Source organism: Periplaneta americana, chromosome 12, assembly GCF_040183065.1.
Source record: "Periplaneta americana isolate PAMFEO1 chromosome 12, P.americana_PAMFEO1_priV1, whole genome shotgun sequence".
NCBI classification, from domain to species: Eukaryota; Metazoa; Arthropoda; class Insecta; order Blattodea; family Blattidae; genus Periplaneta; species Periplaneta americana.
This window is the reverse complement of record NC_091128.1, coordinates 108,142,286-108,161,246: the sequence shown is the minus strand read 5'-3', so window position 1 is coordinate 108,161,246 and position 18,961 is coordinate 108,142,286. Positions and strand designations below refer to the sequence as shown.

At 34.9% G+C, this 18,961-nt stretch overlaps 1 protein-coding gene across 6 annotated transcripts in view; it reads right to left on the bottom strand.

Moving 5' to 3' along the window:
- Positions 1-18,961, bottom strand: part of LOC138710789 (protein PRRC2C-like) — a 141,037-nt gene that overhangs the window by 67,573 nt on the left and 54,503 nt on the right. For 5 of the 6 annotated variants that reach the window (XM_069841899.1, XM_069841900.1, XM_069841901.1 and 2 more), the window contains 5 exons: positions 18,196-18,472; positions 17,215-17,384; positions 13,913-14,220; positions 11,497-11,789; positions 9,177-10,121 (listed from right to left, as the gene is read on the bottom strand). In XM_069841899.1, coding sequence (XP_069698000.1) covers positions 9,177-10,121; positions 11,497-11,789; positions 13,913-14,220; positions 17,215-17,384; positions 18,196-18,472 — 1,993 coding nt within the window. The remainder of the gene's footprint in view (positions 1-9,176; positions 10,122-11,496; positions 11,790-13,912; positions 14,221-17,214; positions 17,385-18,195; positions 18,473-18,961) is intronic. The other variant, XM_069841904.1, reaches the window with a different exon arrangement.

The following is an 18,961-nucleotide window of genomic DNA, read 5'->3' as shown; positions in this document are numbered from 1 at the left end:
TTAAAACGTTTCACAGATATATTAAATACCATTAAAACTACATAGATTAAGATAAAAAAAAACAGTGGTTTTAAGCAGAATCACTGCTACAGAGTTGACATTGATGTATCATTCCATATTAAATTTTGAATGGGTAAGCAATTTAGTAATCAAATTCGTCATATTCTCAGGTAAATTATTTCTACATTTGCCCCCTGTATTCCACAATTTTATTCTGAAGTTTTATTCAATCTTATAAATATCCACCGAACAAGAGTATAATCTACGTTCATATGATGAAAAGCTCCAACTTTAATAGAACTAGACGAAACAAAGAGAGAAATAAGGTTGAAAACAATCACAATCAAAAATGGAAGAGGGATCAAATTAAGTATGATATAGCAATATATATGAAGTGCTCAAATACCTTCTCTCAAATGGTTTGTCTACAGTACCAAAATGACTCATAGAAATAGTTATTTCACACACAATACCTCTACCTCATGTTGCATGTCTTCCATGTTACAAATTGTCTTACAGTTAGATTTAATAATATTTTATACTTATAATCTGGCAAAAAGAAAAGAATTTAGATGTGATCAGATTTATTTCAAAATATTATCTCAATATAATCTAGAAATGAATTAAAAAAAAAAAGTCTTGAAATAGTTGGTTCTAACACTTTGCTAGTTCACTTCTGTATGGCCAGCTCAACTGATAGCGAATTCTGTAAATGTGTCAATTTTTTTTTAGTAGGTTGTTTTACGACACTTTATCAACATCTCAGGTTATTTAGCATCTGAATGAGATGAAGGTGATAATGCCAGTGAAATGAGTCCGGGGTCCAGCACCAAGAGTTACCCAGCAGTAAATTTGTCAAAACTCACTCTTTATACAAATAGTTCATTTTTATGAGGAATGCTTGTATTACAGCAAAATTGTGTAACCTTGGTCGTGATGTGTCCTGAATAGAGTTCCAGATTTCAATGTATCTTGATTCAGTTGAGTTTGAAATTCGCTGTGATGTACATCTATTTTGTGAGAAGACAACATATACTACTGAAGACAAATTTATCTAGTGGAATCTTATGTAAAGAAAAACAATTATAGCAAATGCATTCATAGATTCGTGAGCAAATTTCCCAATTCAACAATCCCTACAGTCTTGCATTTCGAAATTAATGAAAAAGTGGCTTACATCAGGTTCAGTTTGTGACAAGCCTAGGGAGCATAAATGACATGTTTTAACTGCAGAAAAACTTGAAGATATTAAAGTATGATTAGAGTTAAGTCTAAAAAAATCTCTTTGTTGCCTAGCAACCCCACATACTGCCGAACGTTCAAACGTTCAATGGACACCATAAAGAAAGTTTTCGAAGACCAGATAATAAGCAGAGATTTGTGGCCCCCAGTTACTGTGATTTATATCTTTGAGGAAACTTAAAGCATAGTGTACATAAAAAAATAAACCCCATATTTCAGAACAATTCAAGGACGCAATATGTCAGGAAGTGACAAAAATTACTCAAGCTGAATTGCAGGATGTGTCACATAATTTGTTTAAGAGATGTAGGGCGTGCCTCATTGCAGAAGATCATTTGCAGTAGTATCTGAAGTAATTGGTAAGTACGCAATATTTAGTATTTGCAATCTAGCAGCAGTAACGGCACACAACACATGAGCAGTGACGCTATTGTCACGCAGTGAATGTGCACCACGCTGCCGCTAGACCCAGCACTCCTCGTTAAATGAACTACATTTGTTATTCTGGAAAGAATTATATGTTTCGTGTAGACAAAATCTTATTTCCTTTATAAATTCACAATAAAAGAAAAAATAATCTTTAAAAATTAAAATCAATATTTTTGACTCGTAAATATTAACGAGATATGTTTTACAAACACAAATAGTGAACTTTGAGTCAAACAAAAAAAATAAAAATACTCACAAACTTGATAGAATTTTCCCAACTAATTGAAGCATGCAGCCAAATAAGGGTCTAAGCTATGTTGAAGTAGTTCCGACAGAACTGAGTTTGAAACCGGGACACTAAAATATCAGCTGTGTGATTCAACTGCACAACACAGACCCTTAATCAATTGCACATTCGTAATAAGTTTTCAGTTTTAATGCTTTGAAAATATAATGGTGGTAGCAATAATAATAATAATAATAATAATAATAATAATAATAATAATAATAATAATAATACTAATAATACTAATAATAATATTAATAATGTCATTTCTATACTACTTATTTTATTATGTTCAAATGAATTCTAAAAGAATGTAACGTTCTAGAACACTCATAAAGCAAATAGTAATAATAATAATAATAATAATAAGAATAATAATAATAATAATAAATAACTGTACTCCTACCACAAGAAAATGTAACAAGTTAACAGAAACAATATTCTACATAATACAATAGTGTTCACAAAAAAGTCGGAAATATAACATATCAGGCCCATTAAAGACTTTCAGAATTGAAAAATTGCAAAGGAAAAATTGTTCCCAGGTCAGGTATCAATCCCAGAACAATTTTTCCCTTGATATTATTCAAATCTGCTTCACAGGGAGCTTTACCTGAAAGCTAGATTTGCATGACTTTCAAAACTGTCAGTGTATTTGAACCTGCTATTTATACAGCTGTTGGTAGTTCCAAATAAAAGATTCTATACTCATCTTCAAGATACCGAACCATGTCTGCCAGATCATTTTTCTTTCCCTTGGTGATTGGTAGTTTTTCAGAATGTAATATGGGGAAGTCAGTAGGTAAATTTTTTTCCATGATGTATAACACTAAATAAAAGGGTCAATCTTGTTATGAGACTTCCTCACACAAACCACTAATGGCTCAACTTTTTCAAATTTAAGCCACATGACTTCGATTATTTTTAGACAAAATTTTTCAGAAGTATATTCTCTGCACTGTTGAAACCCTTTAAGCCTTTTGTTTCCATTTCAATTATGTAAAATTTCCTGTTTACGATAACATACTTCCACTGTAAGGAACAAACACATATGTCCCAAACGCATTAAATTCTGATGCACCTCACTGAGCAGTCCACTAGAGACTAAATACCTATATAGAGCTAGAACTCTCCATTTATTGTTCTATTCAATGCACCTATCAGACCATACAATCAACTTCCTGTCCGACCCCTTTCCACTCTCCCTCAAAATGTTTTAATAAGCAAGATACTATTTCGTTCGAACCTCATCTAGCAACAGTTTCGTCCCATAAATAAAAGGTTACTTTCCCCTTTCCTAAGTCACTGATAGCAAAGATGTACGTGCTTAACTGTCTTTAGTAATATATGGAGCTGTGAGTCAAAGTTGGGCTGGACAGAATCCATTACAGATCGACAGAGGACAACAACATTAGTATTGTTTTTCGTCTTCATCTTCTTTCAGATTGCTATAGGCTGCATCTGTCTTGATGTGTGATGACTTCCATTTTCTATTTCTCTCTCTCTCTCTCTCTATCTTCATCCTTGGCTATAGAAAGTCACCTGTACAGTAAGTCACAGGTTTTGCATCTGACACTCCACAATGCTCCAATACAGAGGTTCCTCTCATGGAAGAGACCTTGTAGAATATTATATTTACACTGATAGTTGGTTATTTTCCATGACAGTTCTATATATTTTTGCAAGACAAATCAGAGGACAATATCTATTTTTGGTGTCTTGTTCCTACTGTAGTGCTAGGGAAACTATTTATATGATCCTTGACTGTGTTGATGGTGAGGATGTTTTCTATGTTTGCCACGTTGGTCTTTGGAGGCAGTGATTCCATTCTTCATGTTGTTGTTTAGGGTCTGCAAGCGTTTATCAGAGATGGAAAAATTATTTAAAAAGTGTTTTCTTTAGAACTATTTTACCTTTCAAGGTGTAAAAAAATGTAGCAAGACAATCTCACACAGTGTGTAGTAATATGCACACAAAATAGGTAAACTGGAAGACTATGAGAAAATGACGGAAATATTGTCACTAAAGATATTTAACTTATATGGGATGTTCAGTTGTATATATGATCACTCTTCCTCATTTGTGTAAATTTCATTGCAATGCCTGAAACCAACCAACTTAAAATACACCAACAAAAAATTTCAATTGCAAATTATTAAAAACACACACATAAACCTAAAAACAATCTCTTTCCCTTTTATGTTCAAGACATAAATTATCTAAAAAGTGTAAAAGCACATAATTCTTTGATCAGAAGTAGGCTTTTGGAAACAGCACTGTGTCCTGGAACATTTCCAATGCTTGAGAACTATTGCAAATTTCATCATCAGGGCAAATTGGTAAGACCAGACGATGGAATCAGTATGTAGTTACAAATGTTGGAAATGTGAAGTTCCAGAACATGAGAGAATAACCAAAAGTCTATTTCTGAACACGTTCACCGTGAAAGCCTAAAAATGCATGTAATTTTGTTGGTTGCTGAGGTTATTGACCATCAGTGACCTTTCAAAATGAAGATAATCTTGAACAAATTTCATCAGTTATAAATGGTTGTATGAAGATCATTTATATGTACAGTGAAACAAACCTCGTTAATATGCTCCCACTTATAATGCTATCCTGTTCTTTGTGATCTTTTTATACGGTCCCTGGAGATTTCATATGTAATTCTGCTTAATTTTACCCTCTTGTAATGCTTCCAAACCTGCTTGTGGCACTTTTTTCGGATTGGAAATAAGTAAAAAAAATTCAGTATAAATTGAGAAACTTGTAATGTTTTAAAAGCACGATGAAATAACATGTTTCTATGATTATACTGAGAAACACTGCATCACAAGTGCAAGAAAGAAATTTCACCCTCTATCTGAAAAACGTCCTCTGGTTGGCACTGTTGGAAGTTGCACTGAACGGTACTTTCCTTTGTATGAAAGGATTTTAACACTCAAAAGTCTCCCTGTCAATACATTCCTGTCATTTCTGCAAAATTTAGTCATCCTATGAATTTTGTGAAGTGTGTATTAAGTTTGTAGTGCAAAATGCATAACATGTGGAATGAAAGCCCCTTTCATAATGGATGACGATGAGAATTAGGCTCTTGTACAGGAGAAGTTGGGAAAAGTTAATATGAAGGATTTTGTGTCAATTCACAATGGTATAGTAACTTCAGAAATTCGTGACATTGGCAAGACTGCAGATCATGCTGCCACTAACGCCCAAGATGAAGACAGTGATCAGAAAATTGAATCTGCAGAGGAAAGTGTCCCCACACCAAACAAAGCCCTTGGAGCAGTAAATGTTCTCCGAAAATACATTTGTGTTGATCCTAGTGGTGTACCAAATGAAGTTATCAGTAGTTCTTGAACTTATAGGTCTAATACAAATACAGAACAAACAACAATCGAAGATTTTTTTTATATAAAATGATAACTTATTTGCATTTTGCACTGTAACCAATGCACAATAAAATATGTTTCCTATGAAATGATGTCTAAATTGTTTTCGCCATTTCATAAATCATTTCCCGTCTATAGCACTGTCCCACTTATTATGCTTGAAGGTCATAGTCTCTCAACGAGTGCATTAACTGGGTAATACTGTAATTAATTTTTTTGTCAACTATTATTATTGGACTGATACGTAAATAATTTCATGTAGAAATATGTCTGATCTCCAAGAGTTTTTGTAACCTAGAATTCAAATGAATTGCTGCCAAAAGTAGGTAATAACGTTGTTGTATGCTAGACTGAATACAGCAGCTAACAGACGAAGACAACTCCAATGTTTAAAGTCTGCAAAGTTTCAGTTAAATCTGGCTAATTTAACGTTCAGATGTTTCATGTGATATTTTGTCAGCCAACTGAAGAAAAATATGTATCTGAGATGACTGACAAAAACTGCACACATGTAGCATCTACTAGAATTACTCTGTGCTGCGCATTTAGTTACTACTAATGCTAAATGCCAGCATAATATCGCAACCTTCTGTGTGAAATTCTAAATGTAAACTGGACATGAGTAATAATCATAATTTAAAGGTGTCTGTGTGAAGGTCTGTGAAGGTCTTTAAAAGTTAAATCTGTGCTTAAAAACAACTAGTTAGAATAGTGTTGTGCAAAATGTAACCACTTGTATATAACATGTGTTTTTAAAAGACCAGGAATTCATTAACTGACGAAATTTGTAGAATGTTCTAACCAAACGATCTATTTCTGTCCCAGTAAGTTACCTGGTGATAAGGGATAACAATCCAATTTAAAATGATCAAAATAAATAAATAAAACTAATAATAAACATCATCCATGATGCGACAGTCCATGAAGGGCCAAGACTGATTAGCCAACTGCTGGCATAACGTTCACATGCCTCAACAGCAGTAAACTAACATCCAACCAATACAGAGGTAATGTGTGGTCAGCACTATGACCTTCCACGGCCATTATAGCTGGTTTCTGAAACCAGATTTCACTATAGAGCATAGCTCTCCAAATTCATTATGATGCTGGGCAGACATAGGCCCCAAATACTGGCCGAAATTCATGAAAAAAATGTCTTCCCTTATGAGAAATGAAACCAGAACTCGTTCAGTAATGTGAGTCCAGGCATGACATTAATTTTGACAAGATGAAGCATGTGAACAGAAGTGAAAAATGTCCATAAATTTAGTAAATAAATCTTTCCTTGTTCAGCAATAAGTGGTATGGATTTCTATAAGATGAGTTCACATAAATTTTTGTACTGATGAACTATAAAAGTGTTGCATACACTGTACATAACAAACTGAATATTTACAAACATATTACAATCTGCGGTAATTTGTTACTGTTTGAAAAGAAAAATATGCAAAGTGAGTAACAAGTATGAACCACTGTTTGTAATTTTCCTATTTTTAATTTTAAGAAAAAAATATTTTCAACATGTCTTAAAAACTATATTTTCCATTATTATAAAGAGTATACAGTCTGTTTTTTTTAATGACACCAAGTACTTATTTTTTGGACTCTTCAAGTCTCCAGATGTACAAAATAAACTTTTTAAATTTGATAAACTATTATTTTGTAAAATTGCCTCAAATTTATAATTCTAATGTATATGTACGTAACAAAGAGAAATATTTCAGTATACCAAATTATCACTATGGAGAACAAGAGGACCATAAATTATTATAGACAAGAGCTAACCAAAAACATTTGAACATTGCTTATGATACTTCCTTCCCTGAGAATGAAGAGGAATTCAAGACAATATCTTTTTTTAACAAGGTGCCCTGCACATTATGGAAGGGAGGTACTAAATTACTTGAACCAAGAATTTCCAGGATAGGCAGAAAAAGAAGTACTGAATGGTCCCCAAGATCCCTTGATCTCAAACCACATTCGATTTTTCTTGCAGGGTTATTTGAAGTGGAGGGTCTACTAGGACCAACCACGAAACCTGGAAGAGTTCAAACAAAGAATATGGGATGAGATACAACAGATCAACCAAACATTGAACAATTTCCAAGACAGACTTATGCATTGTTTGACAGTGAACAGGGACAATTTTGAACACCTTCTGTGAAGTGACATTAACACATAACACAATGAGAAAACTGTTAAATTGTTTTTAATAATTTTTCATTCTTTAAAGTCCATGTTTTGGATTATTATTGTTGTTAAATTTCATATATTCATTGCATATCCATTTTCTAAGCCATCAATGGGCTTTTAATTGATAAAAAAATATTTTTGTGTTTCATATGTTTGAGACCCAAAGAATCCAAAAATGAAAAATAAGTACACCCTTTGACATGGAAATTGGCCACTGTTCAGAGACAAAGTCCTACCTCGGAAAAGCTCAGGAATCATCGTGTGCGGAGTGTTTACACAGAGAAATTCGAAGCTTAGTCTTTGAAACGAGAAGAAAGAGCTCCATCACTAAGCCATAAGGGCTTCATAGGGAATATGTCGATTCGTGACGTATAGATACATCGCTGCTATGACTTGACTTCATTCTCGAAGCTTGATGCATTTTTCCCCTGTGTGAATCTTAAGTTAACCCAAACGACATTTAGACAAATTCACGTTACAGGAGAGCGACCATTTTCCATGTCAAAGGATGTACATAGTGCCATTTAAAAAAAACAGACTCCTTTGCACACACTTTATGAATGGAAAATTTAGTTTTTTTTTTTTTTTTTTTTTTTAATATGTTCAAGATATTTCTTTTTTCAACCCTTATAACTTTTGTACACAGAGTTTCTTCATAAAATTAAAAACAGAAGCTACAAGCAGTGTTCCATACTACTTACTCGTACTATATACTGCACGTGTTTAAAATATATAATATGATTCAACATACCAAATGCAATATTTCCTCTAACTGTTAAATCTATTGAACAATTTATTTTAAGTAAAATTTTACAGATTTGCAACTTTTATCAAAGAAAGGTTTCGATTTGAGACACAATTCACAGGGGGTCTCAGAGAAGTGATTGAAATTAGATACTGGAGATACAAAATACACATCACCTACAGCTATTTCTTGTGTAAGAATAAAATTGACAACAAAAATCAACACACCAGTTACATATTACAATTCCCCCTTTTTTTTTTTATTTTATTTTTTTTTTGGACAGATCTTCACATGAGGGCAATTAATATATATTAACTTTCAGAATTATGCTAATTGGCCACTTCCACCTCAGTATCACCTATCATCTTGCTTGAGATTACCAACAATCCGACAAAACGTTCTCTAATTTTATATATACGATTTTTTTTATAAATTAAATACAAAACACAAACAAAATCAACTACGAACTTCAGTACAAGACAGCTAGTCATCATGCCAAAAGCCACTCACTATTTCAGTGTCAAGAAATATACAAAACCTATATTTTCATCATATTTCGAAATTGAGTTTTACAATACCTAAACCTTCTCTATATATTTCCTACAAAATAAGATATTGTCATAACATGATTCCAGAGAAAGAGATAAAAGTGAGAGAGCGAGAAAGGCAACATAAGAATAAATGCGTCTATTGTAAGAATCAGTATTAGTGATAGAATAATTAGAAGTTAGATAAAAGAAAACCCAGTGCAAGTATTCAAAAAACATGCACAAAATAATCAGGAGGGGGGAAAAGGATAGTCCTGGAAGACGTGCTAGCTCACTTGCTCCTATATGTTACAGCTATTTCTACTTAAGATTGAATAGCAAACAACAGACACGCCACTTACTTGCGTAGTTGTTGAGATCAATTCCTTCCAAAGCATTGGATTTCTCCTTCTCCACTCTGGCATTTTTTTTAGAAGAAGTAAGTTCTGAGAGAGCTTGGGAGACCAGTGCTGGATCATTCAGCTTAATTTCATCCACTCTATTAACAGCTGTAGTAGTCTCTTTCAAAGGTACTTTATTCCCGGGAACTGCAGGGCTTTGACTGCCATTAGGACGTGGACCTGGGGCTCGGCCATTAGGTTGTTGGACAACACCCACCGCAGGGCTGGAACTTCCTCTCTGTCCTCCATTACTCCCATTATACCCATTGTTGTTCCCTGCACGCTTCTCAGCTCCTGGAGCACGGGATGAGTTACCACCAGAACCAGCTGTAGATCCTAAACCACCTGAACCTCCCCGACCTGAACGTGCACTATTACTTAGGCCCAAACCAGAGCTGCGACGATTATTTCCAGGCAGTTCACGCTGACGAGGAAATGTCTTCCTTCCATTTCGAACGTCCTGTTTTCTTTCTCTGTCATCTATTTCACTATTTTCCGATGTTGTCTCCCAACACTCGTCACCTACATCTGAGGAGTTCTGTTTCGTAACAGAAGTAGCAGGACCTCCACTTGAACGTGGTGGAGGACGACTGGATGATTCTCTTCCAGGTGCATGCATTCCACCTCGACCACCACTGTTTCCTCTACCACCTTTACTACGACTTGAGTCTCTACGTTCACTTTCTGATTTGCGCTGCATACGTGGTGGAACCTGGGATGATGAAACTTTGGCCGCATTACTATGATGTCTTGTACTACCGATAATTCCAGCTGACAGAGCCTGTTGTTTTAATTTTATTTTATCCTCAGGACTGACTATTTCACCTCCAATATCTTCTTTGTTTGACTCCCCTACGTGAGTGTCAGCATTTTTTCTATTTTCTTTATTGTCCTTTTCATCCATCCCTATGAAAACGATACATAACCAAGCATTAAAACTGAATATTTCTAATGTCAAAATTCCCAAAAACCAATTTAAATATTTCATGCTGGGAAATTACCTACCATCCTTAACAAACAATATACATCAGGCAGCCGATCATTTTCAAATCCAAGGTTGAAATAAATTCCGCCAGGATGAATGGACGAGTAATTTGATCAAGCATTAAAAATTTATATTAAGCTAAAGTAGCTTAGTGACCAATATATCACCTTCCTAAATGTTGTATAATAAAATCGAGGTATATGAGAAATTCACTGCTGAGTGAAATCACTTTAACTGTTATAAAAAGCTTACTACTACACCTAAAATACCTCACAAAAAGCCAATGTGAATTCCCAACATTTAAGTAAAAATGTTTTCAAACCATGCCACCACCCCTACTATAACTATGAAACAAAAAATCAGATTTCATTAAGTAAAACAAGAAGAGTGCATGTAATACATTAAGCAACACATTCCTTGCTATCAGGCACACAGGACCCAGAAAAGGGAAGTAAATTAGGGATTAAAATGGTTAATAATGCACTACACTATAAAACAATGACCGAATGTGTTATGCTTGCAATCACTTCAGCTCTATGATCAGTGTAGTCATTTATCAAGCCCATAATTAATTTGAAAGTCCGCTATGTAAGAGTAAAGTATAAATGGTGGCATTTAAGTTCACTATCCACTAAAGAAATTAACACACATTATGTCATTTTATGATAATTTACATTCAAACACAGAATACACACAACTGTTAACAATATATTTTTCAAATCACAATGATAGAAATGGTCTAGAATTAAAATACTTCTGGAGATCATAGACAATACATAAAAATGAGAATTTATCATCTCTGTACACCATTTCGGATTACTTATGAATAAGCAACAATATTATACAAATCTGAATATTCATCCTTAGAAGGATATGAAATAATAAACAACTTATTCACATTCCTGAGAAAGTCTAGTGTTCTAAGGATGAAAATCCGTATATGTGACAAAAATATCTTCAATCTATAAACTACCTATATTCTGTCATGTACAGCTGACTGATCTCCATTATTAATACTGCTTACAATCTCTTCTATGCCGTAGTGTTAAAAACAGGTTCACTGTCTTTTCTTTTTTACAAACAATCATTCATCCCATTCGTAATTCTAAGTTCCAATCAATATATGGAACTTAAAATTAAGGACAAATATGAATTGATAACCAATAAAAAATGGCTAAAAATGAACTTTCTTTGGCTTTACTCAGTAGTATTCTCGGTAGTTTTATTTCCTTCATTGTGAATGTCAATGAATTGTCAAGAAAACTTACAAATAATGCAAAATTTACATATCCCTACCTATGAGCTTAGAATCTTCAGTAGGTTGCCCAAATGGACTTTTGGATGATGGGGGACCATAGCCATCCATACGTCTTCCTACGCTACCACGGGTTCGGAACCCCCCCCGGCCCCTGCGTGAAGGTTCACCACGAGGGGCAAACCCCTCCCGCCCACCCCTGTTGCTCTCGTAACCTCCACGTTTGTCATATCGACGAGATTCTGAGCCTGTAAAATTCTTCTCTCCTTCTCCACGACGCACATCACGATTACGTTCATCTTTTTCTAACTTCTTGCCACTTTGTTTGGGGGACCTAAAACAATCATAAGGAAACAAGAGTGAATATTCAAGCACATGACCAATTCACTGCTTCATGACAGATTTAAGAAAAAATAATTACCTATGGATGTCAGTTTCATCATACAGTAACACGACCTAAATATGTTTCGATACAAATGGAACAAAAAGGTGAATGAATGACAATACTGCAAAGACTCAGATTTCGACAAAAACACAAGGATTCTCAGCATACAAGGGTGATATTTATTATGGATTATCACATCACCATTCTTCATTTTTTATATTTAAAGGGGGGAGGGAAGGAATTGCATACAATTACGTACATATACATACAGTCCAGATATAGATGCATAGGCTGGTTTTCAAACTTCATTGGGCTGTGATAATTTAATTTAATTACTTTTTTTTTTTTTTTAAATCTGTGTATTAGGTACCACGAAATGCCTGCTTTGTAACAGTGGATAAGTATATGAGAACAATGGTTTCTTTAAACAATGATTAACAGATGTACTGAAACACACTCTAAAACAAGAATGAAGTGAGAGCATTAAACATTCATAAATAAGCAAGGCATGTAGAAAGTATTCATTTTTCTCCAGTTTCACAAGCAGAGTGTTAGTGCATAAAAATATAAAATTCTTCTGTTGTCATTAAAATCTTAAAATGACTTCAGAAAAGAAATAATTTAGAAGACTATGATTTGGTATTTCAACATGTAACCGAATCTTATACATGGTATAGTATAATATTACCCTTATTATAATACTTTTCTTGAATGTGCACACTAATCGGTCACTTACAAGAAATGTTACAAGGGTCACTCCAAAAGTAATGCACATTTTATTTATTTATTTTTCTACACCTTTGTAATTTACGGAGGTCATAGATACATCCTTCCCACTTGTATTCAAATTTAATTTAAGTCATTCCCGTGAATGGCGCCATGATAGCACTTCTTCAAGATGGCTGCTTTACTTGACATTCATCAGAAGCAACGTGCTGTTATTGAGTTCCTGTGCTATAAGAACGACAGTGGGAAATATTCACAAGAGGTTCGAAAAAGTGTATGGAAATGCAGCTGTCGATTGCAGTATGGTTAGTTGGTGGGCAAGCAGATTATCTGGTGCAAGAGGGCATGCCAATATTAAGGATAATCCTCGCAGTGGCAGACTGCACCGCACGAAGTCTGACAATGTGCAGTGTGTTAACAACATGGTTGATAAATGCATAACAGTGGAAGAATTGTCATTCCAAGTTGGAATAGGAGAAGCAAGTGTGTGTAAAATATTGAAACAGTTGAGGTTAAAAAAGGTTTGTGCCAGGTGGGTTCCAAGGATGTAGACAGAAGCCCACAAAAACAGTGTGCAGCAAACTTTTGGACCATGAGAATGGTAGAGATGACTTTCTTGCAAGAGATGAAACATGGCTCCACCATTTTGAACAGGATGACAAAGAGGCAGATAATGGAGTGGCATCATGCAAATTCACCAAAGAAAAAGAAATTCAAAACTGTGCCTTCGCCAGGAAAAGTTATGGCTACTGTGTTTTTCGATTCAGGACTCTTACTTGTGGACATTATGCCACCAAAATCACCATTAATTCTAACGAGTATGTGGTAACTCTCAAGAAACTTCAAGCTCGACTGAGTCGTGTTCGACCACATAGGGAAAAGCAGGATGTTCTGCTATTGCACAACGCACAGCCACATCAGTCACAACACCACAGACCAGATTAGAAAACTTGGATGGAAAACTCTGAAACATCCGCGTTAATCCTGATCTAGCACCATGCAATTACACACTGAAGGAATCTCTTCGCGGAACGAGGTTTGAAAATGACGACTCCCTCATGCACACTGCTAAAGAGTGGCTCAGACGTGTTGGTCCAGACTTTTACAATGTAGGTATACAGGCCCTCATTCCAAGGTGGCGTAAGGCAGTTGAAAGGGAAGGGGATTATGTGGAAAAGTGACATTTTATTCCTAAAGGATGTATCTACATTCTGTGAAAATACCAAAGCTGTAGGATAAAAATGTAATTTTTAAATAAATGTTGTACATTACTTTTGGAGTGACCCTCGTATATAACTGTTACTGCAGATCAATTGTGAAATCAATACTTGTGATTACATCTTTACCTGGGTGGCCTTCTGGCATCCCGGTCCCGTTCAGCTCTCCGAGAGCCAGATCCAGATCCTGATCCAGATCCTGCTACTCTTCCTGCATCTTCTTTCCCAGATTCAGTTGACACTGAAACCTCATCACCAGTTAGTTCTGAATCGCTACCTTGACCCCATTCTCCTCCACTTCTTGATGATGGTGGACGTCCACTAGGGCCTGGAGGAGTAATTCTGTGTCCACCTCGCCGACCTCGTGACTCCCTCTGTGGACCCCAACTACCATGATATACAGCAAAGCTGCCCCAATTTTGTCTCCCACCTCGTACCTGGGCATGACAAAAATTATTGCAAGTACTTCATGATGCATATAAATAAAATACAACTGACAGCATTTTAAACAATACTTGTGAATAGCATAAAGCTGCCACACAAGCACATAAAAATGATAGCATCAGTACATTACTCTGAAATCATAAAAACAGCTCTAACGGTTCTCCACCATGTTGCTAGCAAGTACCAGTTGGTACCACCTGAGTACATGTAACTCTGCAGACTTTATATAATGTTTGGCCTTGTAGTTACGATGCACATGTGCATTTTACTTTCTTACTGCGAAGTGGCACTACCAGCATCCATCATGTGACCCATAACATTGTCATAATAAAAATCTCTTGACAGTTACTTCTCATTACCAACAAAATACAAAGCTTTATTTAAAAGTATTCTACACGAGGTTTAATATCGTTTAGGGCAGCGGTGACCAAAGCTGGCACTGTGATTACTAAGCTGAGAACATTTCCTAGAATACCTATTTGTTCCCGTAACTGCTAAACATACAGAGTAAAGTTAAAAATCTGTTTTGGGCTATTTTATGACGAAAAAAAGGCATATGTTAATCCCTATAAATGCCTATTTAGACTGTTAGCACCTATTTTGCAATAAGTGCATATTTAAATGCCTAAAACATTATTTTTAAATCTTTTAATTTAATTTAATTTTACTTTCTAACAGGCCAGTTATGATAGTTTGAACAGACAGCAGATGATTGTATGTGCAGAGAACACTGTGAAAATTCGAAAGAAAAGTTGTTCTCAAAATTATAAATGCATGTTTGATGTCAATATTTGAACAGCAAATAGATTCAAGTGATTATGGAATGGAGAAAAATGTTTCATGGCATGTGTTCTTTAGTAAGCCCTATGTTCTTTACTCTTGCTGGTTTCCTAGGTGAAAATATGACAGTTCCTAAGCTTTTTTTTAAATACTTCCAGTCTCTCTACATTTTCTCACAAGATTGTGCACGGTAGGGCAACTAAGAATTCTGACTTCTAGAAAATCCTTTGCAAAGCTTTTTCTATACTTGTTGGACAGAGTTACTGAATATACTTGTATATGAAAAACATTTGCTAGTATATAGTAAACCAAGAATATCTATTCCAATCACAGAATAGTGTATAGTAAAACAAAAACATCTATTCCAATCACAGAATCACCACAAAAGAAATTCTCGCTCTAACAGACAGCTACATCTACAAGGAAACTAACTCCCTTCCAAAGGCGTGAATCAGTCACTGTTTTGTTTATCCTGTGTTATCTTACTATTATCTCAGGACTTGATCTTGATCAGTGTACACAACACGAAGGATATAAGAAAAATTCTTAATACAAATGAGGGAGTAAGTGCCACTTAGTTGTAAGAAAGTAAAACAGATTCACTGTACTATCAGACTATACCACATTATAACTATTACACTTAGGTTGGAGAGAGAGGGGGGAGGAGTGTGGGAGAGGAGGGGAAGGATAGAAGGGAGGAGGGGATGAGAGGGAGAGGGGATAAGAGAGAAAAGGAGAGAGGGGAAGGGAGGGAGAGAGACAAACAAGTAAAATCTAGGCCTAAACTGTCTTGGACTTCATTTTTATTGCCATTTCCCCCCCCCCCCCCAATCTTGTTTTTCATTCACCAATTATTATTTATTTCTGTTCTTCATAACTAATTTCGTTTTACATGTTTACTTACATTTATTGAAGGCTACATAATAATTAACTTAGATGAAAGAAGAAAATAAATACGATTTCATAGAGTTGTTTTTTAAATCTGTCACCAATTAAAATGTTCAGTGTCCTTTTTAAATGACAAATTAATCACCTTATTCAGAGACATTAATTTATTTTCATTTCCATTTCCAGTAATATTTTCACTGATGAGAAAGGTTCAAATTACTGACATCTTTTTTTCATAGGTGCACTGTTAGACAAATGGCTAGAATGTCTGCTTTCCATGCTGGTAACCAGGGTTTGAATTCCAGCAGGTCCAAGTGGAATTTCTGGTGGCCAGCCAGTGCTCAGTGGCAGGTTTTCGTGAAGCATTCCCATTTCCCCTACTCACATTGATCAGTAAATTAATGTCTTGAAATTTGCTTTCCACAGTTCAGTTCGCTTTTTTTGTATTTAGTAATGGCCACTAGGTGTATATTGTATTTTTTTTTATGTATGTTGGTCCTGTCAAGTGAAAGTTATTCTATTTCATCTACACTGTACACTGACGTTCAAGTCTATAGTCAAATTCCACGTAGGTACACGGATTTTCCGACCTCCAGATTCTGAGGTTATGTCTGTTCACCTTACCAGAAAGATAAAAAGTGGCTTCGTCAGAAAACATCACGGAACAAATAAATTCATCATCGTTTTCAATTAAAGTCAGCATACTCATGCAGAAATTTCTTCGTAGCACTTTGTCCTCTGGTTTTAGGGCTTGTGGCAACTGTAGTCGGTATGGATGAAATCGCAACTGCTTGCAAAGAATCTTGCCTTACAATCTGTGTACCATTTACAGATTATAGACCTACTGGGTGGATCTGCACCAAACTTTGTTCGGTAATGTCGTTGCACATTAATAACCGACTGGTTCACATGAAAATCAAGCACACAAAAAGTTTTTCTGTTTTCTATAGCAGTCATTTCGCCTCAACAATGAAAAAATTTGTTTATAGGCACTATTATGAGGCAGTGTTACCAACTAGGAAAACAATGTGGCCACAACTAAACTTTTTGAGTTTCTCTTTCCATTGGTGCTATTTTCACGCACCTCAGATTCACAGAACGTAAATTACATGTATTTGAAACCGGAAAGGTCTTTTGTAGGATCCCTGTAATTGCATCAGTAGGGCCTATGTCTTACAATTAAGAGCAATGACATTAAATTGTCAAATTCTGTTCCTCATACATATAAAATCTGCATATTTCACAAATGCTGCATTCATTCTGACAACTTTCACTGATGATTTCTACCATGCAACAGCAATTATAAATGCCACACTTACCTGATCTGATCTGCCCCGACCGCAACGATTACGCCCAGTCTTCTCACGTTTATTTTCCATCTCATTTCCAGTATCATCTCCTTTCTTTACTTCTTCATTTATTCTTTCAGTTTCATTATCAACCTCTTTAGTCTCAATCTTTACTTTTTCAGCAGTATCATTCTTAACATCTAAAAGCAGAACATTATATATTTCATTAATGGAAACTTAATTTTGTTTTCGAAAAACATAAATATAAAAAACTGAATGAAGCACAAAACATTTTAGACTAATTGCAGAAATTATGATTAGATCATATAGTTTTAAACAATGCCTAAACATTGCTCTCACTGCAAACATCTTCACTTTCTAAAATGTTTTCGGGACTCTATATTTCAATACCATTTATAGAAATTGTGGAAAGTGTATTCTTTTACTTGTGACGAGAATATGCTAATACTAGCACAGCAGTTCTATGTTCTGGTACTTGAGTACTGACACTTTGAGCAAATGCAAAGAAGTGAGTTTGTCAAAGAAGGCTGAAAGAGGTAACTTTCCCAAATAATGATGAATTAACTTTCATCAACATGATTTTGGTCGACTTCCCATACAAATCTGTTTTATATTACTGTATTATTATTGGACTGTATTCAGAATTATGTTTGAAATTTATTGCAGGAATATACTGATACGCTGTATTACAGTCATTAAATAACTAACGACAAACTTCGTGCAAACAAATAAGAAAGATGACTACCTAAATTACAGAAATCTTCATGTCTGCACTCAATAAAGCCAAAGATCATGGTGAAGAATATCCCTTTGCTTTTTCGGCCAAGAACTTCGCAGATCAGATACTGTTTAAACACTGTCTGAAGACTGTTCTTGCAACTCAAATTCTACGTTCAGATATTGATTGAGACAATGCTATCTTCATCTTAAAACACGCCAATCAGCCCTTTCCAAACAGAATCCATCTATGCATTTCTACGAAGTGCATACCTTGTACTTCCTTCTTCTCAGATTCCTTTTTCACATCACTGCTTGAAGTCTTGGGTTTATCATCTGATGCAGGAACTGCTGGCTTTGGGGGTGAGTCAACGGGTTCACAAGGAGGCAGTGAATCAGCCCACAATTTACTTGTTTCTGAATTTCTGCTCGTTGTTGATGGACTGCCTACATCACTATGTGAAGGAGCTGTACGTTCTGAATTCTTTTGTGTAGTATTACGGTTCCATGCTTCAACATTTTCATTTTGTTTTCGATCAATCTTCTCAACCTATAGAAATTTGCAATTTAACATTAATAACAATTGAATATTAATTATTGCAAAAACTATTAGGAGTTCAATTCATTCATTCCAAAATACGTACTTCTCCAGTTTCTTAGTGTTCAGAGACATGGTTTTTAAACACCTATATTTTTGTGTTATATGAATAATTTGTGTTAATAAACATTTTAATGCATAGCAAACCATTTCATGCAAGAAGTAGCCTACTGTAACATTCATGCTATTACAAAATAATAATAATAATAATAATAATAATAATAATAATAATAATAATAATAAAAGGCTAATGATTTTTAACAACAGACCAGCAGTTGATCTAATATTGAAAAGCAAGAAAATGCTATAAACAAATTTTGCTTATAATTGGCAGCAGAGTGCAGATATCGCATTCTTGACTTTTTTCCAAGTTAAATAATCCAGCCAACAACAAATTGGTGCAAATATCTGAATTTCTTTCAAATTGTCGGTTGGTAGCTG